The sequence below is a fragment of the Carya illinoinensis genome, chromosome 8 (genome assembly GCF_018687715.1).
Source record: "Carya illinoinensis cultivar Pawnee chromosome 8, C.illinoinensisPawnee_v1, whole genome shotgun sequence".
NCBI classification, from domain to species: Eukaryota; Viridiplantae; Streptophyta; class Magnoliopsida; order Fagales; family Juglandaceae; genus Carya; species Carya illinoinensis.
Genome location: NC_056759.1, coordinates 5,521,530 through 5,544,320, shown reverse-complemented (window position 1 = coordinate 5,544,320; position 22,791 = coordinate 5,521,530). Strand labels below are relative to the sequence as shown.

General features: G+C 37.7%; 4 protein-coding genes across 4 annotated transcripts; all 4 read right to left on the bottom strand.

Annotated features, from left to right (window-relative positions):
* Positions 1-3,514: 3,514 nt before the first annotated feature.
* Positions 3,515-5,374, bottom strand: LOC122318022 (protein PHLOEM PROTEIN 2-LIKE A10-like). Its single transcript, XM_043135147.1, has 2 exons — positions 5,235-5,374; positions 3,515-5,097 (listed from the first exon to the last, which is right to left on the bottom strand). The coding sequence occupies exon 2, from the start codon at positions 5,070-5,072 to the stop codon at positions 3,807-3,809; it is 1,266 nt and encodes a 421-aa protein (XP_042991081.1). The 5' UTR covers positions 5,073-5,097; positions 5,235-5,374; the 3' UTR covers positions 3,515-3,806.
* Positions 5,375-5,512: 138 nt separating this feature from the next.
* Positions 5,513-9,759, bottom strand: LOC122318021. Its single transcript, XM_043135146.1, has 3 exons — positions 9,032-9,759; positions 7,709-7,896; positions 5,513-6,431 (listed from the first exon to the last, which is right to left on the bottom strand). The coding sequence occupies exons 1-3, from the start codon at positions 9,648-9,650 to the stop codon at positions 5,943-5,945; spliced, it is 1,296 nt and encodes a 431-aa protein (XP_042991080.1). The 5' UTR covers positions 9,651-9,759; the 3' UTR covers positions 5,513-5,942.
* Positions 9,760-11,209: 1,450 nt separating this feature from the next.
* LOC122318020 (U-box domain-containing protein 30-like) lies at positions 11,210-14,251 on the bottom strand. Its single transcript, XM_043135145.1, has 2 exons — positions 14,036-14,251; positions 11,210-13,917 (listed from the first exon to the last, which is right to left on the bottom strand). Exon 2 carries the CDS (start codon positions 13,489-13,491, stop codon positions 12,136-12,138), a length of 1,356 nt encoding a protein of 451 aa, XP_042991079.1. The 5' UTR covers positions 13,492-13,917; positions 14,036-14,251; the 3' UTR covers positions 11,210-12,135.
* Positions 14,252-18,431: 4,180 nt separating this feature from the next.
* Positions 18,432-20,684, bottom strand: LOC122274787 (lecithin-cholesterol acyltransferase-like 1). Its single transcript, XM_043083825.1, has 2 exons — positions 20,155-20,684; positions 18,432-19,449 (listed from the first exon to the last, which is right to left on the bottom strand). Exons 1-2 carry the CDS (start codon positions 20,673-20,675, stop codon positions 18,546-18,548), a joined length of 1,425 nt encoding a protein of 474 aa, XP_042939759.1. The 5' UTR covers positions 20,676-20,684; the 3' UTR covers positions 18,432-18,545.
* Between the last annotated feature and the right edge of the window lie 2,107 nt (positions 20,685-22,791).

Below are 22,791 nucleotides of genomic sequence, written 5' to 3'. Positions count from 1 at the left end.
GTATCGCCTGTGGGATCCCACTACCCGCAAGGTGCTAATCAGCAGGGATGTTGTATTTGTAGAAAATAAGGTACAAGAAAAAGAAAATGATAGCGCTTCAAAAGAGAAACCAGAGACTACTACAGTTCAAATTGAAGAAAGACAAGAATTAGAAGTTCCAGATTCTTCTGAAGCAATATCAGAGCATGAAGTACAAGAACAAGCTGAGTGTGCAATTCCACAAGTTCGACGGTCAACTCGGGAGAGAAGAAAACCAACTTGGCACTCAGAGTACATCATGGAGGGAAATGTCGCATACTGTCTACTAACAGAAGAAGGAGAACCGTCAAATTTTCATGAGACTACAAATAGTCAAGAAGCTTCTCTGTGGATGGTTGCAATGCAAGAAGAAATTGAAACTCTCCATAAAAACAAAACATGAGATCTTGTACCACTACCACAAGGAAGAAAGGTCATCGGAAACAAATGGGTTTACAAGATCAAACGAAATGGCAATGATCAAGTGGAGCGATATTGTGCTAAATTGGTGGTGAAATGATTTGCTCAGAAAGAAGGCATAGACTTCAACGAAATATTCTCTCCTGTTGTTCGACTCTCAACGGTTCGAGCAGTCCTTGCGATGTGTGCTACATTTGACTTGTACTTAGAACAACTGGACTTGAAAACTGCATTTCTTCATGGAGAAATTGAAGAAGAAATTTACATGCTCCAACCAGAATATTTTGAAGAAAAAGAAAAAGAGAACTTGGTTTGCAGGTTGAACAAATCTCTATACGGTCTCAAACATGCGCCGAGATGTTGGTATAAGAGATTTGATTCCTTTATCATGAGCCTTGGATACAACAGACATAGTTCAGATCCTTGTGTTTACTACAAGAGATTTGGTGATGGTAATTTCATTATTCTGTTGTTGTATGTTGACGACATGTTGGTAGCAGGCCTCAACAAAGATCGTATTACAGACTTAAAGGCACAGTTGGCTAAGGAGTTTGAAATGAAGGACTTGGGACCAGCAAACAAGATTCTAGGGATGCAAATTTACCGAGACAGAAATAATAGGAAGATATGGCTTTCTCAGAAAAATTATTTGAAGAAAATCTTGCGACGCTTCAACATGCAAGATTGTAAGCCAATTTCTACCCATCTTCCTATTAATTTCAAGTTATCCTCAAGTATGGGTCCTAGCAATGAAGCAGAGAGAATGGAAATGTCTCGAGTACCGTATGCATCAGCAGTGGGTAGCTTAATGTTCGCTATGGTTTGTATAAGACCAGACATTGCACAATCAGTGGGAGTGGTTAGTCGATACATGGCGAATCCTGGTAAAAAGCATTGGAGTGCTGTAAAGAGGATCCTGAGATATGTCAAGGGTACCTCAAATGTCGCATTATGTTATGAAGGATCAGACTTTACTGTCAGAGGCTATGTTGATTCAGATTATGCAGGTGATCTTGACAAGAGCAAGTCCACCTCAGGTTATGTATTTACTCTTGCTGGAGGAGCTGTAAGCTGGGTTTCAAAATTGCAGTCTATCGTGACTACTTCTACAACGGAGGCAGAATATGTCGCAGCTACACAAGCTAGCAAAGAGGCAATATGGTTGCAAATGCTACTGGAAGAGCTCGGACACGTACAAGAGAATGTTGATTTATTTTGTGATAGTCAGAGCGCTTTGCATTTGGCAAAGAATCCAGCATTTCATTCAAGGACAAAGCATATACGAGTTCAGTATCACTTCGTTCGTGAGAAGGTGGAAGAAGGAAGTGTGGATATACAAAAAAATCCATACAAAAGACAACCTAGCAGATATATTAACAAAACCAATTAATAATGACAAGTTTATCTGGTGTCGATCCTCCTTAGGCCTAGCAGATATGTAAGCGGCATGGAGATGGAAAGTGTAGAAAAGATAGAAGGATTACAAAAGTGACTTTAAGTGGGAGATATGTAGCGGTAAAGCCACTTTTATGGACTTTTATGGGTCAAAAATGGTGGCTAGTTGAGCTTGCGTTCACATTTACTTCCACCATCTTTCACTTGCTTCCACCATCTTCCACCGCCAAAGCCACCTTTATGGGTCAAAAATGGTGGCTAGTTGACAACCTACATCAAGCTTGCGTTCACATTTGCTTCCGCCATCTTCCACCTCCTTTAACTCCTATAAATACATGTTTTTGCTTTTAAAAACCTATCCCATTTTGAAAGAAAAATTTAGAGAAAGAGAGAGAGTTTTAGAGAGAAAAATAGTGAGGTTTCTCCTATATATTGTCTCTCCTTTTATAAGAAAGAGTGAGTTTTCTCCTTTTATAAAAGTGGGTATTGTCAATTGTGCTCTCCTTATTCAAGAGAGAAATTCTTGTAATCCTTTTGCTATAAGTGAAATTCTTCTACAATTGGAGTTTCTTATTATTTCTTTTATTCTTTCTCATTTTTACTTCAGTTGTAATTGTATGTCCCGTACCACAAGCGCCTAACACTTTTAATTAGTAGCATATTAGATCCATATAGATACTTCAAAAAGGACTTTGAGAAAATAAAACAAATGAACTACCAAAGTGCAATTTATGGTTTTGTATATGGAAAATTAGAACGACAAAAACGAAATGAAAAAACATCAGGCTTTACATACTGTGGATAGGAAGATAAAATGATGGAGACATCTACACCAAGAGCCTTCCTTCTGTCGAAATATAAGTGCTGGCAGTAATATGCTACTGATGAAACAAATGCTACAAGATCTCAAGCACGATCACTAACAGAGGTAAAAGAGTATCTGATTGGCTAACATTCGATCATAAATGAAAAAAAAAAATCAGAAGAAGACGAGAAAAATAAGCTCCACAAATAATCATTTATACAACAGCAAATGGTCTGAAGAAGTAAACAGGTAAAATCCACACTGTTTAATAGCAAACGACAGACATGAAGCCGACTGAATAAACCGTATCAACCTTTTGAATTAGTCGCAACAATAAGCAATTTTAAAAATGTTTCTATATGCACCACGAGCTCTACTTCTTGGCGAGGAAACGGTATCAAAGATACATAAAAACAAACAATTAATTACCACTTCTGGTCTAACTTCAACCATTCTGCCACTAAAAGTTCAGCAAAGTACCATCTGACAAGAAATCCAGCCGATACTCCTTTGTTTGAGAGAGAGAGAGAGAGTCACCCCGAAAATAATCAGCGAAGGCATTCTTTAGAAGAAGAGGAAAGCAAAGAATTTTCAAAAGCTCTCTCAATCAAAATGAATAAGAGGAACCCACTATTGCATTTCGATTAAGGGCAGCAAAGATACACGTAAGAGAATCGGAAGAAGATTTCCAATAATTTACCATCCTCAACGCTTTTTAACAATTCCGAGTGGTAGTCGTAACACGGTGACTTCATGGCATTAAAATGCTGTGATGGGCAGTGTAGATCCCAGTATTAAATATTGTGGGTTCATGTATTGAATCCGTAAAAATAATGAGAATTGCTAAAGCCATAAAGAAATTTTATAAAAGTAATCTCACAAAATTAGTATAGGATCTATTTTACAATAAAAATAATTTTACAATCTAACGTACCACGTCAAACCACATTGATTTGTATATTTATTTGTGTGAAATCTCTTTATGAATAAAACATTTAACTAAAAAAATGGATGGTGCATCTCTCTCCTAACTGTAGAATTGTTCCGAATAGAAAACGTAGAAAAAAACTAATCCACCAGAACCATCTGTATCGAGGAGCAATTGTAGCACTAAGTCGTTGAAATCTCCATGACAAGATCTATATAGGGGAGTGAGAACCTCATCGAATTAAGCAGCCAAGAGACCCATGCTACCACCAAGAACATGTAGATACAAAGCAAGACACATGGTAACAATAATAAAAGACTTTGCACCAAAATATCTGATAATTTGCAACCCTCTCTCCACAACCTCCACATGAACTACATCAAGAATTTTTTTCAAGCCATCTACTAGCTTCCAAAAAAGAAACTCCGCCACGGATCTCACTGTTTCAAATGTCACCCTCCCAGTCACGTCAAGCACAAACTTCCTATTACTGGGCACTGCCAATGTAGATGAAACCTTGCCAACCCACCCAGTATCCTGAGTTCCATAAAACGAATTCCCTACTTTCAGCTGCTGTGAAGATTCTTCTCGATCAAAACACTCATCTTTGATGGCAGTTGTACTAATGCTCTGATCAACAATTGAGCAAGAAGAATTTGAACCCAAACTTGAACTCGTCAATACTTGGTGAGATGTTCTTACAAGTGTCTCCACCGCACCATTACAAACAGTAACCAGAATATCCCTCACTTTGTCTTGATGCTTGGGATTGGTTAATCCGCTAAACATCTCCTCATACACATTAATATCCATTGTTTTGTCTAGATAAGCAGAAACTGCCATGCTTACAAAAACTTGAATGCAATTTGCTATGAGATCTTTACATTTATCAGAACAGACCACATTTATCCATCTGGGCTCGTCGGATAAACCAGAACCGGGTGGGGACACACTAGGACCATCCATGGGTCCGCCACTGGAGTAAAATCCCAAAACCAGGTTCCTCGCAAAGCTTCCAACAACAACTGAAGCAAAACCTGCCCCAGCCGTAGAGAAAATCCTCTCCAAAATCCTGTTAGGAAAGCTCGAATTGGCCGAACCTGTATCGGACTCCCTGTCAGTCATCCCCTCGGACTTGGAACCCCGCAAAATCCCAACCGTCAAAGCCTGCGTAACCCTAACCAACGATTCCGAGAACTCCTCTGACCGCGCGATTTTGGAAACCTGCTTCAGACTACGAGGAATTTGGTCGGAATCGGATTGCAGAAACTCCTTCAAGTCCTTGGAGACGATACCAATTGTCTCTGCCGAATTCGCGAGCATTTCAGCCATGGAAAGTGGGGCTCGGAAGAGCTTAACCAGCCTCTTCCTCTTATTGACCACAGAGGGTAAATGATAGACCTTGTAAACACCATAACCGGAGACGCCGAAAGCGGCAAGAAGAATAAGCCATTTCTTTCTCCTCTTGGAAAAATCGAAGCCCCTCTTCACTAACCCGAGATCCATAAACAGCGAAGCGACCAATCAAACTCTGGAGCTTATACCAAGGTTGAGATAACCAAATGAAAAGAAATTGGGAACCGTAGAGCAAGTGAGAAACATTGGCCTTTCTAAAATAAAGAATCAAAGATACAGAAAAGATTTTCGAGGATAGGGGAATCTTGATACCTGACGGTTTCGGTTTACGATGGGCGCAAGACTACAAAGGGTTCGGATGCCAAGGTAAATGGACAAGCTTATCTAATCTAAATATGTATATCTATATCATTCTTTATTCACATATATTTGTTTGTATGCATCTATGATTCTATAGATCTAGAGAAGATAAAAATGGCGGAATCTGTGATTGTGATGCTTAAAAAATGGAGAAAAAACAGATAACAGTAACAGAATAGCATCATAAATTATCCAAGTCTTTGAAGCATCTTAAATTTACAGAAACAGAATAAGCATGCATCTTCGCAAGCTGAAAAGGCCTTATTTATTTAAAATAAGGCTTTTTTGTATATCATGAGATTCATGTGACAACAAATACAAGGATATTTTCTATGCTTGCACGGTTATCTAACCGAGTCCTCGCACGTTTGTCTTCAGATAACAACAAAAGTAATTTGATCATCAATGACAACTTGACAACAGCTTTCTATCTTTGCTGAATCACTAGACTGCGTTTGTTACAATTCTCACACAACCAACCAAACATTCATAATGTACAAAAAAGACTCATGTTGTGACAAATCTTGATTATATACTTGGCCTGAGACAGCTGAGGAATTCTCTTGAAGCCCTGTCGTTTTCGTACGTCATGACTGTCCAGCACCATCTTTTGTCCAATCGGCAGAACTTATATGCACAATCGTGGAGTTTTGAAGATTCCTAATCCTTTGAAACCAGGCTCTTTGATTTTATGGGTAGACTGCAATACTCATCATCCTCTAGATCACTAAAAGATATGTCATCTTCATTCCCCACGCAAATGGCAGCTCCACTAAACCTACCGAATTCAGAATCATCCTCTGGCCAGTCATCCTCATCGTCTTCTAAATTCTGTACCTGTAGTTTGGAGGATGGACCAAACAGTAAATCCTTATTCTTGGTGTTAATTCTCGGATTCTCTGCAATAACAGACTTATCAACAAATTGCAGCTCGGTGCTTTCAACTGGATGCTTCTCAGTCTCAACATCTGTAGCCAAGTAGGAGATAGAAGGTTCAAAATAAAATGTGCCTGATGGTATAGGATCAAAATCTTCCTCCAGTATATTAGCATTGTCTTTCGAATAGGAAGTGCTTCTGGCGGACCAATCAGTATCCACCTTTGTTTGCTTCTGTAGCTCCTGCATCCACATTGCTCTGGCAGCCACAACCTGCAAGAAGTAGGTTAAACCATTGAACCTCAAAAATATTATGCAAAACGCCTGTGTAAGCAAACCTTATCACCCAAAAATTGCTACAACAGCATTTCAAATATTAGATATAACATTTCAACAAAACAGCAGGGGAAAAGGGGGAAACCCTTACAAATTTAAAAATGAAACATGCAAAACACTTATAACAAATCATAGACACCGACCTGCAGAACTATCAAGAAAAAACCAACATATTTTTCTTCTAAAAAGCAATTCATACTTCAAGCAACTGCCTTTGACAGTCAGGAATAATTTATACATTCATTGAAAAAACTAAACACGATAGTACACAAAGCAATTGCCAAGCGGCTTCATACTTCACGAAATTACAGCATGCTGCCCCCGCCCCCCAAAAAAAAAATATATATATATATATATATAGAACCAGAGCATGCCTGCAAATGGATAGCATTATTGTAGACCCAGAAAAAATGTAGGATCAGATTATCACACTTGACATCTGAAGTGTGACGATCATGATTGTTTACTAACAATCTTACAAGACCCTCAAAAGAGCTTAGAAAGCAGAGGTTTTATTTTTCTAGTTTTGATTGGCACAAGGTGTCCGGGAACATCATTCTGACTAACCCCGGGGGTGCACAGGCCCTCAGCAAGGAATTTCCTGCAAGTGCACCTCGAGTAATTCAAGGGAAAAATCCCTCGGTCTGATGCCCCTAGAGATTGTTTGCACCCAAGGAGATTTGAACTTTAGACCTAGAGGGGAGCATACCCCCAAGTCCAAGGCCTTTACCACTTGAGCCAACCCCTAGGGGTTAGAAAGCAGAGGTTTTATGTGCATGCCCATGAACAGAAAATCTGGAAAGGTCAGAACAAATGGGTCTGCTTAATCCCATTTATAAAAGTAAAATTAAAAACTAAGCATACTCTGGTCTGCTATGCAGTAAAGAATGTAAAATTATTTTTTCATAATAATGTAAAATTATGAAAGAATGCCATCAACTGAGTCCCACCATGAAGTGACTGAAGTGGACAAATTATTACCCCATCTCCAAAAATGTAACAAAATAAAATGAAAAGGATAACGTAGAAATCAATCAACTGACAAGGTGCTCAAAATCATCAACAATGACCCTCTAAAAGATATATTTATCTCAAATGCATATATATATAACAACAACATCTAGCAACAATTCCAAATTGAAATAGAAACTTATTGGGGACTCAACAACATAATGAATAACTAAATTGAAAAAAAAAAAAAAAAAAACACTTACCTGGGATGTGGACAAGATATCTGCATCGTGTTTATTGAGTCTAGAGTGCAGAAGCACAAAGTAGACTTTCCAAAAATAACTCTCACTCATATGGCAAGGACAAAGTTCAATTCTCAGGGCAGCTAATCTTGGAGCAAGATCTTGGATGGCCAAAGCATGCTCATGTTGGGCATCAGACATGTGAAAATCTAAAATAAGAAAAACAAATATAGAAATAATGTAGTATGAATAATCAAAGCATGCACTTAAACAGTTACCACTAATGCAACTGAAATAGAGCATAGATGAAGATACAGCCAACAAACTTCAGATGTATATGGAAATGCAAAGAGGACAATTTCCATTCAATTTAACACAGTTGTGTAAGAAATCATATTGAACCAGTGCAACATGGGCTCAGCAAGTTCTTGTATCGATTAATGACACTGATGTCCTCTGGGAATTCCAATGTTAAAAATCAAAAGCTGGCATAGGGAAGAATATCCAAGCATTCACTAAACAATGATATGCACTAAAGCTTACCCTGCAAAAAAATAGGAAGGACCTAAGGTATCAGATAATCCACTGAATCTACATCCAAACTATTCATGGCATATAATTCCTAGAATAAATATACTAGCTTTCTCTTCTCCAATTACAGCACAAACTTGAACAGTGCTAGATCAGATGATAACCATGCAAAAACATATAGAGTGCGCTTTTACCCATGTTTAAGCACTAGTTATGCAAAATTAACGTCATCATTTACAATGGCTGAAGTCATAATGCAAAAATCCAGCCATCTGCTTCATAATTGTGAATGCCTAATAATCAAGCTTCTTGGCCACTACAATTATGTCATGGCATCCTGCGCAACAGGCCGCAGCTAATCTTAAAGGCCTAATCTCCTCAACACCACCAATGGCAGCACAATGTCGCTTGTTCAACACGAACACCTAAGACTCACAACTAGGAATATTTTCTTTTTTTTTTTTTTGATAGGTGACTCACAACTAGGAATGTACACTTGGAAAGGTTGATATTATACAATTCAAAAGAAAGCAACTTCCTCTTGAGTGTCAAAGTTCCTAATGTTACGGAATCAGTTCAGAAGGAATTGAGGAAGGAGATTACAATTCCAATAATTGTAGAGGATAACCATTTGTTTTTCTTTGCAATAAATATGAACTACAACACAATGAATTATGCATAAATAGAGGAAAAGTTTGAGTTGCTGAATCAAGCATTGACTAAACAAAGCCCTAATTTCTATTCGAAGGAAGCCAATGTTCACAATCAGAAAACACATTGACAAAAAATGCGGATCACAGAATACACACATACCATCCAAGTCCTCCTCCTCATCAATTGGAAAATCCAACCACGTCTCGGGATGCATAGCGATATTCCTAGCGAACGCCAAAACCTCCTCGGTAATCCCAATGGCTCCTTCTAAGCCACGCTCCTCCAGTAGTTCCTCGTTTCTCTCCGAGCCAAAGGGGAGAAAGTTCGAGGCTATATTTCCGCTCCTGAAACTCCCTTCGATCTCCACGATATCGCTCCGGATCCCAGAGGCCGCATCATCAGACGGATCATCTTCGCCTCTGGACCCGGACTGATCGGACGGCTCGGATTGGCGGAAATGAGAGGGAGTGGAGGGTTGCGATGGAGGGGGAGCGAGGAAGGTGGCCATGCCCCAGATTTGGCGAGTGAGGGTTTGTTTGAGTTCGGAGAGGTCGTCTTTGACGCCTCGAGATTGTGCCTCTTCTGATTGGATGTCATTATCTTCGTATTGATCTTCTTGTCGCTGGCGCGATGGCTTGGCAGATGAAGATGGTGCCGGGTCTGGATCGTCAGCTCTGTACGCTAAGACGTCGTAGTCTTCGCCGTCGCCGTCACCATCGCTATTATCTTCTTCGTCGAGGCGGAGGGAGTTGGCCAGAGAACGAGCTAACCATGACATTTTCTATTTCTCTATTTTTTATTTTTTATATTTTGGGATTTAATTGGAGAAAGTGCCGGAAAGTTTCTGGGACGTTACAACTTACGTTACACAGGCCATTGCGCGACCTTAATTAAACTAACTTCGCTCCCAATAATTGAGGGGGGAAAAACTGTTGAAACTAAAAGGGAAAAAAAAAAAAAACTGTAATTGCTAAGTAACATTCGAATTACATATTCCGAAATTAAATTGAATCGGAATTTTAAAAAAATTAAAATTAAAAACCCTACACAAGCTCTTCATGTAGGCCCAAGATCAAATTCTTTAACGTAGTTCAGTCAGAAGTGACCCATTTTAAGTTCTCTCAAAAGCTGAGCCAAGGGCCCAAGCCCATGAATGCTTGGGCCTATTTCACATCTACGGGCCTGCGGCATTTTTTAACGTGTTTTTACTTTGCAACGAACTTTGAATGACAATTTGTCTGATGAGTGGGGGTTGATTCAAAGATGCCCATATTTAGCTGTCTTTGTTTCCTGCTCTTCTTTTCAGATGGACAAGATTTGAGGTTCCTTTTCCTTTCCACGGTCATGGGGTTGGCCGTGTGCACAGAGTCGTGACGACAAAAGTGGACATTGAGGGGCCTTGAACACCACAAAAAGTTAAAAATACCAAGATATCCTACCCATATTAATCCTTTTCCCACCAATCAGAATACATCTTTTGCAGGGGCAAAAAATCTTAACAATTAGGAAGGGGGAGAGACATGGCCAACGTTCCATGAGAGTTTTTATTTATTTTTTCCATACATCAAAGAAGATGATACCCACAAAATTTATTTAAAAAATCTTCACTTACGAAAGAGGAATACCGAAAACACAAACTCTTTGGTAGTCCCTTTTGCAGCATGAAAAACTCTTCTGGACATTTTGCACCCAGCTGAGCCAGCCAATATGGTGCTTTTAGATTCAATTACTTGATCCTTTCCGAATATTTACTGTACTGTAGTCTATAGTATAGATATCTTCGAAGTTTGAATTATTCTTCTGCATGTGAAAATGGTTCGGGCTGGAGCTCAGATGCATTAGAAGGGGAGAGAGATTAGAGATTTGGGAGTACATGGAATCATCAAGCCAACCTTTTTGCCTTTTTCATGCACAAGTGAAATGACACCGTCTTTCCAAAAACAAATGTTCAGACTAATCAGTGCGTAGGGGTTGCTCGTATATTTTGGAGCAATTACAAAAGCTCATTCATTCGGCTCACTTTTCTCACCGTTCCTGTATGATAATACGAATAAACGAACTTGACATATGACAAAAGAGTGTCTTTCTTCTCATTCCACTTGAATAAACAGAGTGTTAGCACTAGATGAATCAAGGTATCGGAGCCCCCACCACCCCTCTTGTCTCTCTCTCTGTCTCAACTTTGGTCACGTTTCATAGATGAAATGACAGGTAAATTTAGAGACAAATACAGAGTTACACAGAATAAAAATTAGGATGGGAGCGGATAGTTCAAGCCCAAGCTGATTTATCTTAGTTCTTTTGCAGTTGTCCAAGTTTGGGTAGACAGTAAGCCAGTAAGCAACATAATTAAGCATGTAGGAAATAGAAATGGGTGTACATGGACTTTGTGTTCAATCCTTGGCAACCTTTACAAACTCTATAACAGTGAGATTCAGTAAAACGTCCCCCATCAAACCCAAAATGAAGATTAGAGTCCCCTGTAATCATCAGAAGAAGAAAAATTACGTTTTAAACTCATGCCTGTATTTTCCGTTTTTCACATCCTAGCCCCAACTCATCTTCACATAAAATAGACGCTGCTCTCTCGAGGATTGAAGCAATCAGCAACCATTTTAAGGTCGATACTACAGTATACGGACAGAAATAGCACAATTTGAATGAAGACTTTGGAGCTTATTGACAATATTCAGTGAAAACTGCCGGTTATAGACAAGGATTTATACCTATACAATAAACGATGTAGAGGTCAATCCACCTTTTATGTTGCTTCTTGGATTGGAACAAAACTGATAAGACACGAATTTCTTAGTATACACAAGAAAGGAAAGGGTGCCTCAGAAACCCAATGAATCTGAGTATCCAATTCAGCTACTTCCTCAAGTTCTTTGGTACCTTGGTCCATCAGGCCAAACGGAAAAAGAATTGAGATGTATATCAACAACTTGTCATTATCCTTTCATTGAATCGTTCTGGTAAGCTTACACTTGGAATTGAAGATAGCGGCTGTGTGATTTAGACTACACAATTTCAAGAGCTCAGCGGAATGTTGCTTCATAACTGGATTGCTACCACTCTGAATTACAAGTAGCAGCTCGGCTGCCAAACCTGCCTCCACAGCAAGGCACATTCTTCTGCGGCAAGTTTGCGAACAGCCCACGGGATTGACAGTGCAAACCGAGTGAATCTCCCTGAAACCTTCATCATTTCACACCAAAGGGAAAAAGAATTGAGATGTATATCAACAACTTGTCATAATCCTTTCATTGTATCGTTCTTGTAAGCTTGCACTTGGAGATGAAGATAGTAGCTGTGTAATTTACACTACACAATTTCAAGAGCTCAGCAGAACGTTGCTTCATGGCCGGATTGCAACCACTCTGAATTACAAGTAGCAGCTTAGCCGCCAAACCAGCCTCCACAGCAAGTGAGGCACATTCTTCTGGAGAAAGCTTACAAACAGCCCACAAGATTGACAGTGCAAACTCAGTGCAGCTCTCCGAAACCTTCATCATTAATCTCACTACATTCGGTATGGTGTTCCGGCAATCCTTTAAAGCCATTCTTCCTTCCGGAAGAGTGGACAGCACCTCTAGAACATAAAGGGACAATTCCAGACACTCGTTATTAAAACTAGGCAGGAGCTCAACCAATTGGGGAACTGCCCCAATGCTCACAACAGAGATCCTAACTGGTTCATAGGAACAAACCGACTTGAGCAAACTGAGACCGGCGAAGACTCCGTTTGGATATCTTTTGTCCTTCACCAACCTCAACAAACCGTTCAAAAGACTCAAGCTTGAGATTATCTCTGACCCAAAATCCTTCCCGGTCATCAACGACTCGATCAACTTCGTGCAATTGATCTTCGTTTCAATGGATCCCTCATTCAGCATGTCCACCATTAACGATACCTTCGCGGGTTGCATCAAATTGGCCTTCGACTGCGAGTCGAGATCTAAATTCACGAGAATCCCAATTACCTCTGACCCAACTGCATGCGAAGTGAAATGGCCCAGCAGAGAAGAAACCAAAGATATACCGTTGTTGTCCGCCACAGTCTTCTTCGCCGAATCATGGGCGACCACGACCTGCCTCAGGTCTTTAAGAGCTTGAACTCTAGCTTGGCCCTTAACCTTCTTCAAAGTCTCCAAAAGCTCCAAAGCCCTGCCTTGCACATCTTCCGACCACTTCTTCATCGCCAAATAGCTCTGGGAAAACCAACTGTAAATCAGCTGGTGCAGAGTCGTATTCGGCGTGACCGAACCCTCCCACAGCTCCTGCATCGTGGTGGGGCAAGTGCAGTGGCCCAAAGAGAACCATCTGAGAATGTTGGATCTCTCGTAGGTCTGGCCCGTGCAAAGGGTCACGGGGTCTTGCATCGGCTCTAAAGAGATCGGGCAGATAAAAACCGAGGGCACATCTATGGGTTCGAGCTCCGCAATCATCTTCTTCAAATCCAGTTTCTCGGCGACACCGCCACCGAAAAACGCGCCGTCTCCGCCCAAAATGCCATCTTTCACCGCGGTCTTCAGATCTAACACTTGCCCACCACCGTCAGCATCGAGCTTCCCGTCACCCCCATCCCTTCTCCGACTAGACGGCTGGTACATCGGCATTTTTTTGAACACCCTCTACGCAAATGCTCAAATAAAATTTGACACAGAATCACAGATTATCGACAAGAAATAGCAGACAGAGAGACCCTTAAAATTCTGAGAGACCCATCACATACAGAAGAAAAGAAGCGTGTGGGAAAGAGAAAGGAGAAGAGCCGCTTTCTCTTTCTCTCTCTCTCTCACTTTGTCTTTCACTCCTTTACGATATCTCACTCATCGACAATCCACGAGCGCAACAATGCCCGTCAAAGGGACATCTTTTCTCCACCCTTGGCTTTCTTTTCTCCTTTTTCTCTCTTTACCTGATCTCTCTCTTTCTTTCCCCGGTCAAAAGGGCCACATTCCTCTTCAATACCATCATCCTCATCATCAAGAAGGAAATGATGGAATTGTAATCTTCTTCCCTAATACCAAAGCTCACTTGCTCTTCAAGCTCAAAGAAAAGTATGAAATCATCAGCAACAGATCAGTGAGAAAATAAAAACACCATAAAAAAGTGATAAAGAGAGCTACAAATCCACTCATACAATAACAGTATCCACACCTCGGATTACCAATGTACAAAACAAAATAGGACTGATATTCAAGGCCCTAGAAATTGTGTTGGGAGGATAAACATTTGATGGAAAGTATATTCTTTTGCTTTTTTGTTTATTCTTTTTCTGGGAGTTGTGGCCACTTGGGGGGATAATCTAGAGGGAGCTGAAGGCGCAGCCCGACTCGGCTGTGACTGTGAGACGGTCAAAAAGATAAATTGATGTTCCCCATTCGGCAGTCAAACAAACTACAGAATACGATCCACAAGGAATATTTTATATAAGTTAATTACTTAATAATTTTTCTTTTCCCTGTTTTTCAAATTTTTCTTTCTTTCTTTTTTTGGGAATAAAAATTTTCTTTCTGAAACTTGGTCTAGATGTTCGTACATGCATGATCAATTTTTTTTTTTTTTACCAAAACAAAACTGAATATATATTTTTAAAACAAAATTAGAAATTCTAATCCCTCATGATAAAGAATAATTGTAAGAAATTATATTTAAATTATTATAAATTGGTGGAGAGTTGGGAGCTCAACCTCTGAGCTATTGCAAATAATGAATTATTTTTTAAAAATTAGAATGGGTTTTTTTTTAGAATTACGTTATTTATCATCACTTTTAAGCATTTATTATATATTTTATTAATATTATTGATCAAAATAATTATTTTATATTAAAAAAGTGACACAACCAATCGCATTATAATTGATTACACGTAGATTTTTTTATTTTTTTTTAAGTGGAACAAGAGGGGAAAAAAAAAAGGATTCTAAGTTGGTTTTTTGTTGTTTTAGTTGTGGTTTGGATATTAAGATAATATAATATGATTTTAGATGAAAATTAAATAAAATATTATTAAAATATTTTTTTAATATTATTATTATTTTAAAATTTTAAAAAATTTAAATTATTTATTATATTTTATATAAAATTATAATGATAAGATGAGATGAATATAGATATTTTTGTTATCCAAACTCATCGTTAAGGGCGTATGATTTCCACACATTGGAAATTTGGAATAGACTTTTTGGGACGATGTGTTTGGCTACAAGAAATTTTTATCTTAAACATAAAATTCTCATCTTATCATTACAACTTTCTCAAATTCTCATATCAAATATAATAAATAATTTAACTTTTTCAAATTCTAATATAATAATAATATTAAAATATAATATTTTAATATTTAATCTTAAAACTTAAAATTTTCATCTAAAAAATCTCAATGACCAAGCATATTTTATATTTGTAGGGTCACACTTAAAAGCCTTATATAGGGACAACTTTTGTTCAACCCTCTTCAAATGTACATCAATTAAATATCATGGAAACTACTAGATTTTGATTAAAAAAATAATTGAATAATAAATTCTAAAACCTTTATAAGTTATAAAAATAAAATAAATGTTCAAATCTATATTTAACAAATGTTAACCCTTTACTCGAATTTTATTTGAAGTGAGAATTCATAATCTATATAACCTAATGTGATAAATATGTTAAAAGAACAGGAAAATATATATATATATATATATATATACACACCTTGGAATGATGAAATAGACACACTTTCCGAGGTCCCAGCTGCTTTTATAATACAACCAGAAAAAAGGGCAAAAATAAAACTACAGAAAATAAAGTGCTTAATTTGAATAAATCGGGTAGTCCAAGTCCAAGACGTAGAAAGGAAGGCAGACCAAAAGGGCGGAAAACGCACGGGGCACGGCAGCCACTATCACGTGCAAGTGTCTGTCATTGGCCCCTTAAAGCAAGCAAAGACTCGATTACTTAAAATATTTTATATAATTTCAAGAAATATAAATAATAATAATAATAATATATAAAATTTATATTATTTATGAATAATAAGTATTTGGATTTTAAAAATTATTTTGAAATAGAAATTTATAAATATTCGAGCTGATTGGGCTAACCAGATAAGGATCTTCTTTATTTTACATAAAATATAAAATATTTTAAGTTATTTTTAATATAAAATATCTTAAAAATATTAATATAAATATTTTGCAGAACAGCATTCTAGATTTTACGATGGGTACACGCAAGTCAAACACCAGCATTCCAGCAAATCTGGTCAAATGATGCGCTGGCACTTTACGAAAGCAAAGCTCTGTGTGGGCCCACCACACGGGCTTCCGGTCTTGTCCACTTCTTTTTTATGTACATTGCAACAGTTATTTTCCAATTTTCTGGAATAAAATATTCGTAATTGAATTGTTGGAAATTACTTAGCAACTTCCTCTCAAACAGTGGCAATTAAATCGATAATTGGGACAACTTACAGTACGGGTTACGATATAATTATTGTTGCGCCGTATTAAAGCCCTAAAAGCCCATGAGGTTCATAAAACCCATTGGACGCCCACGTGATGAAAAGGGGGCCGGAGTCCAATAACTACACATTCTCAGCAACGACCCAAAAAGCCCGGTTGGGAGCATGTGATGAAAAAATGGGCCGTAAAGGGAGTCCAATAACTACACATTCTCAGCAACGACCCAAAAAGCCCGGTTGGGAGCATGTGATGAACAAATGGGCCGTAAAGGGAGTCCAATAACTACATATTCTAAGCAACGACCCGACCCGAAGTGTCCTTCCAACACGGCTAGATACGTGACAAGACAATTATGGAAACAAGCATATAAAAAGAGCAACATTATTTCATACATATGACTGTCATAGGAAAAAATTAAACAAATTTATACATTTGGCTTCTAAATGCAATAATTGCATGGAAGGGCATGGTGATGCCTCTAATCATGTTTTCTCCAACTGTAATCTTTTTTAAAGAGGCTTGGTATCGTTTATGTACTGTTTTTGGCTACACTAACACAACCTATAACATATGGAGACTTAACGCTACTCATTGGTGGTTCACCTTCATAGGCTTAGATCAACTCCATTTACTTGCTCAACTCCCCCCCCCCCCCCCCCCCCAAAAAACATCTTTTAAGAACTTTGATTTGTTAGAAATAAGTCTCGTTTTGAATGGGACTCTTATACCCCTGCTGCCACCATTATCCATAAAATCAATTCCTGGCTTAGACACCTTAATCCTCTCCTTAAGCCTCGCTCTTTTGTGTCCTCTACTAATATTTTTGTCCTTGTCATTTTGACATTCCTCCAACCATCATCTTGATAAAGGGACCCTTCATTGTTCATTGGTTCCCCCCCACAAAAGGATCTTTCAAGCTCAACATTGATGGTGCCTCTAAAGGTAATTTAGGGTCTACTAGTTGTGGCGGAGTTCTTCGATCCCATGATTGCTCTTTTGTTGTAGGTTTTTCTTGCTATTTTGGGATGAGTACTAATACTTTTGTTGAGTTATCTGCTTTAAAGATTGGACTTACTTTATGCTATCAATTGAGTGTTCCTAACCTTCTTGTGGAAAAGTACTCTCTCCTTACAGTGAATTGGTTTAATAACAATTCTTACCCCCTTGGAAATATGCTAATCTTTGGAATGATATTTTACATTTTAACCAGTTCTCTTCCTTTAGTGTTACTCGTGTATAGAGAAGGGAACACTTTGGCGAATAGTCTTGCAAATCATGAAGCTACGGGCAGCACTGTAAGTTTCTCTTCCATATGTGAACCTCCCAAGCATGTGTTTGGCCTTTTTACTTTAGATCATGCAGGTGTCCCCAACTTTCTTCATTAGATTGTTCTTCATGGTTTTCTTTATATTTTCAATATTGTTTCTTTCCTATCAATGGTTTTCTTTCATAATAGCATGGTTTTGAGATTTCATCTAATTCCCCCTTGCTCTTTTGTATAAAGTATTTATCTGTCACATGTGAGGATCTAATAATAAAATTGGAGCTTTGTCCTCTTCTTTCATATATATATATATATATATATATATATCTACTCCCGTTATTGTATGTCACGTAAATTTTGCAAGAGCCACACTGACCAATGATACAGTTAAGACAATTTTGTGAATTCTTGCACATACGCCAAGTGGCATTTTCATGTCAACCAAACCAAATTTGTGATCTTCAACCTTGGAATTCTTTTTCCCCTTTTCATCCACTCACATTTCACTTCCTCAGGTCTTTAGTTTTGGATTTCATGAGCATTTTGCAATAACTTTAAAAAATATATATCTATCTCTCCGCTCCTTAAGAAGTTTGGATTTGAAATTAAGGAGATCTAGAATATACTGTATACATACCATGAAAAACTTCTTGTTCTCTCTATCATGCCCGTAATTGACTTTCCTTCTTTTAACTTGTTTATCAATTAGAGTCCATAGCCACGTAAAGGATAATCATGTTTGCCCTTTGATTTCTGAACTATGTTCAAATGACAATCTTAAATCTTCATTTTTTTATTTTTTGGATAAATTCATGAGAGTTGATTGAGTAACGACGAATGAATAAAAGAGGTTTATGTTTTATTTTTTGTTTTCTGTGGATGTTGAAATATTGAATAAAATCCAAGGTGTTGCCCAATTACATGAGCCAATCTCACAGCTCTGCTCAATTATTTACACAACAGAGTATTCTAAACATGAATTACTATCAGAAACCTCTGCTATGATTTGATCGAGTGCAGCATCATTTTTCAGTATCGATATATGAGAAACCCCAGGAATTCTAATCACCTTAAGGGTTTGATTTTTCTCTTCCGACCACAGCGATTCAAGTGCTAACAAGCTCACCATGTTCACAGTCCCATCTCCATCCCCATAAACAATATCCGGCCGCTCATCGAAACCATTTTTCCTATAGAACAAAGTCTCCGCCGTCCTTACGCCACTCCCAGTTATACACGTAACAGGCACTCCAGGCGCTCCTAATTTGTCTGCCAGAGGCAATATCCGAGACTTATATGGATGAACACCTTGGGGAAAGCCAATGTCATTAAGAAATTGCACCATGTCGAAGGCCGAGTAGGTTGCGTTTGGGGTGACGACGAGTGGCTTTTCACGCCCAAATAGCTTGGGATTAGGCATAAGCCAGAGATTGCTTTCAGAGCTCCTTTGTTCTTCTCGCACAAGCAGTGGCTTCACCAGCGGCACTCCAAGCGTATTCCCAGAAGCGAAGGTAAGCATTTCATCGACAGTGCCACCCCATGGCGCCGAGAGAGCAACGAAGTGTTTTACAAACTTTTTCCGCCAAGAGGGTGGGTTCCGGTTGAGAAGTTGGAGGACAAAGAGGCCCCCTAAGCTGTGGGAGAGAAGAATTACTGGCTTCCCTCCGTTGGAAGTGCTGGCCTTCTCTATCAAATCCTTTAGGTCTTGAAGGAACTTGGAGCCCACATGGGATGGGTGACCCTCTGCAGCTAAACCATATCTAAAATCGTATGGAGCTCCGAAGAGGGTTTCGCCATTGACATAACCAATTTGTTCCAGGGATTCCACTAGAGGTTCCATGTATGCTGTAATGTGCCTGTAAATGTGACCATTGCTTGTTAAAAACTGAACTTCCTACGATATGTACTTGAACTATTGTCATCCATCAGGAATAAGAAGAATGTTTCAAAACAAAATTGAAGAATTTGATTATTGAAATCTATAGTACTCTTCAGTCTCTTTGTTTCAACAGCAGATTGATCACAATGTAGTTAAATGATTTACTTTGAATGATCAACTTTTAAAACTAGAGCACGAGTTTGACCCAGTAAACTATAGTAAGCCTTGAATGATAAAACTCAACACGAGTAAGCTCGCTATAAGCCTGTTCATTGTAGCGAAGACTGATATAATTTAAAAGGAAAATGCTACCAATATTTACAATTTTACTTATATAAGCACACCTGCTTGTTTGGTATATATAATATTTAATATTATATTTATTTAATTTAATATTTATTTTAATAAAATCTCTCCCCAGCCAGTAGCCCAAATTAAAATATTCATGAATTGCGGTTAGCCTGTCTTGGCTCTGGATAAGATATGGACTATGGAGCATGAGAATGAACACACTGGCCTATGCATTTCAATTTTTTACGTCAAAAATCGTCTCCGCCATCAACAAGTTATGAATGTTTTTCAAAATCAGAGAATTTCTTCCCCTTTCCGTTGTAATATTAAAATCAAAGCAGCTTCATTTACCACAAACTATATACGAAGATGATTCAGGACAGGAGCTTACTTGAGATTGGGGTCAAGGTACAGAAGGGACCGAGTAGAACCGAAGTGAGGAACCCTGGTTTCAACCCCAGGGGCATTACGATAATCATCCAAATCAGAATCGTAGTAAAGCGTCATGCGCTCGGCAAAGCACTTGGTAAACGGAGCTAAGAGGACACTGGGATCGAACCACAACCTGAACCAACCCTCCTTGTTCTGCCGCGCCGGGTTCCACCTTTTGGAACAGTACAAGCTCGAGGGCTTGTAGCCAGCGGTTAGCCGGGCTTCTAGCTGGTTCCCACCATTCCCAGGTATTAGGATCAGAGGGTGGAGGTTGCTGCCTGCGTGGCACGTGTACAGCATCACAGCCACTGAAACCAGAGCTAAATTGATGCCCATTAACCTGTTCCTGCCAGCTCCAGCTCCTCTGTGACGCTGTGAGTTCTGCAAGAGCAGGAGAAGATGGAAATAGAGGGATGAGAGACTTTTGGATTTAGTGGCTTTACTTGACCGCCAAGAGTGGTGCGATGAAAGATGCAACATGTGGTGGACAATGCCTTCTGACCTTTTTTTTATTTTATTTTATTTTATTTTTATTTTTATTTTATTTTAATTTTTTTACATAAGTCCATAAATCACAGAATTTTTATTTTTTTATTTTTTTATTTTTTTTGAGTTTATTCTTCTTAAACTAATTGAAATTTTCTACTCATTTTATATATATATATCAAACAGAAAAAAAAAATTATGATGTGTGATGTGTAGGTTTATGTTTAGAGTTTTTTTTTTTAGATATGAACTTGATAAAAAGAGACGACATTGAAGCCTTCCTTATAATATTTATTATTTATTATTATTCTTTGTTATTTGTATATTTAATAATCTTTATAAAAATTATTTTAAATTCTGACATCTTTTCCTCACAAATTGGAGTGAAAATTTTATTTACACGATACACTATTCATGTTAATCATTTGATTTAAACAATAAATTTTAAAACTTTAGTCTGATAAATTAAATCATGACACATAAATAATATATAAATATCCTCAAATAGCATTATTGTTGGGTAATGTTCATGAGCACTACTTTACTAGGACTGACTGCATCATTGGATTTGACTAGGGAAATTCTTCATCCATAGTTCCATTACCATAAGATAAGGGATGAGGTCTTCACCAGTAAAGTTTGATATGTTTAAAATATGTGCAAATAAGCTTAATATTATGTATGGAAAAGTGGCATGTCTAGATGTTCCCATTAGATGGAACTCCACATAACTAATGTAACAGCTCGCTAGAAATTCAATTGTGAAATTTCTATTAACTTTAGGAATCTCGTGAAAAACCCATAAGTTTTCACGAATCCATTAATCGTATAGGTTTTTGTCTAACTACATAGTTAGTGTTATTATTTACTATGGTATCAGAAGTGTATTTTTGATTATTGGAGATAGTTAGAAGTGTCAAAATGTATTATGATTTGTGCCATTAGACTCGGAGGGTTATTTAAAGTCTTATGGCGCAATAACTTTTTTTCACATTTTCGGACAAAACGTCTGTTCAAAACTGTAGATATTATTGGATAAAAAAGAAATATCTTGAGGTAATTTTCGTGAATATTATTGGGTAAAAATATTTTGAGTTGATTTTTATAGATATTATTAGATAAAAATATCTTAAGTTGATTTTTGTAGATATTATTGGATAAAATATTATGAGATAATCTTTTATAGATATTTTGGGTAGGAGAAAACCACACTCAACTCTCAACTCCAGCCTTATCACCTCCCTTATCTCGTCCATAAATGTGTCTAGCCAGCACCCATGAACTTATCTTCAATTACTCCTTCTAATAAAAGATTATCAAACACTCTCTCTCGGACATATTTTAGGAGATCTTTTGCACGCCCATTTCGAAGCTGTTGTAAGTGTTTTATCATAAAGTCTCCTTCATATAAGTTGTTCCTTTTTTAGTCTAGTTTACATGGATATCTTATTTGCCCCATTTGAAGATCATTTGGTCAGTCAAATATTGTGTAAACTATAGAAAGGTCATTCTGGGAGATAAACTGGAGAATATGTTATAGTTTGGAGTTTTTGACCAAGCTAATGGATAGATATTGATCCGAAATTTTTATGGAGTATTGTTAACATGTATATGTGACTATTGGTTGAGGATTTTTGCATGATTAAAGGTTTTGATGAAAGATGTTCTTAGATTTAGAAACTTAGAAACTGGAAGAGGAAAAACAGTTTCTGTTTTGAGAAAGTTTAACTCTTTGGTGGTCTAAACCTATTCTAATGACTTTGATAATTTTATTGGAGGATCCTAAACATCTTATATACATGTTATATTATTATTTTGAAGATATTTGATGTTAGTTTCAAAGATATGAAATGTTATGCAAAGAGATATTCAGATAAGCCAAAGTGTGGATATTCTTGGCTAAATTTATGTTTTGGTTAATTTCTAACCATGTGATCTTGAATTAGAAGCTTGTATATGTTTTAGGACATCTTTTTAAACCATGTAATGGTTTGATTTGAAGATCATATATTTATAAGTTATAGATCAAGAGATTTATCAAAACTAGTTGAGGAAAAAGCTCCTGTTTTTGGACTAAGTGTAAAACCAAAAAACTCCAAATGTTATTTTG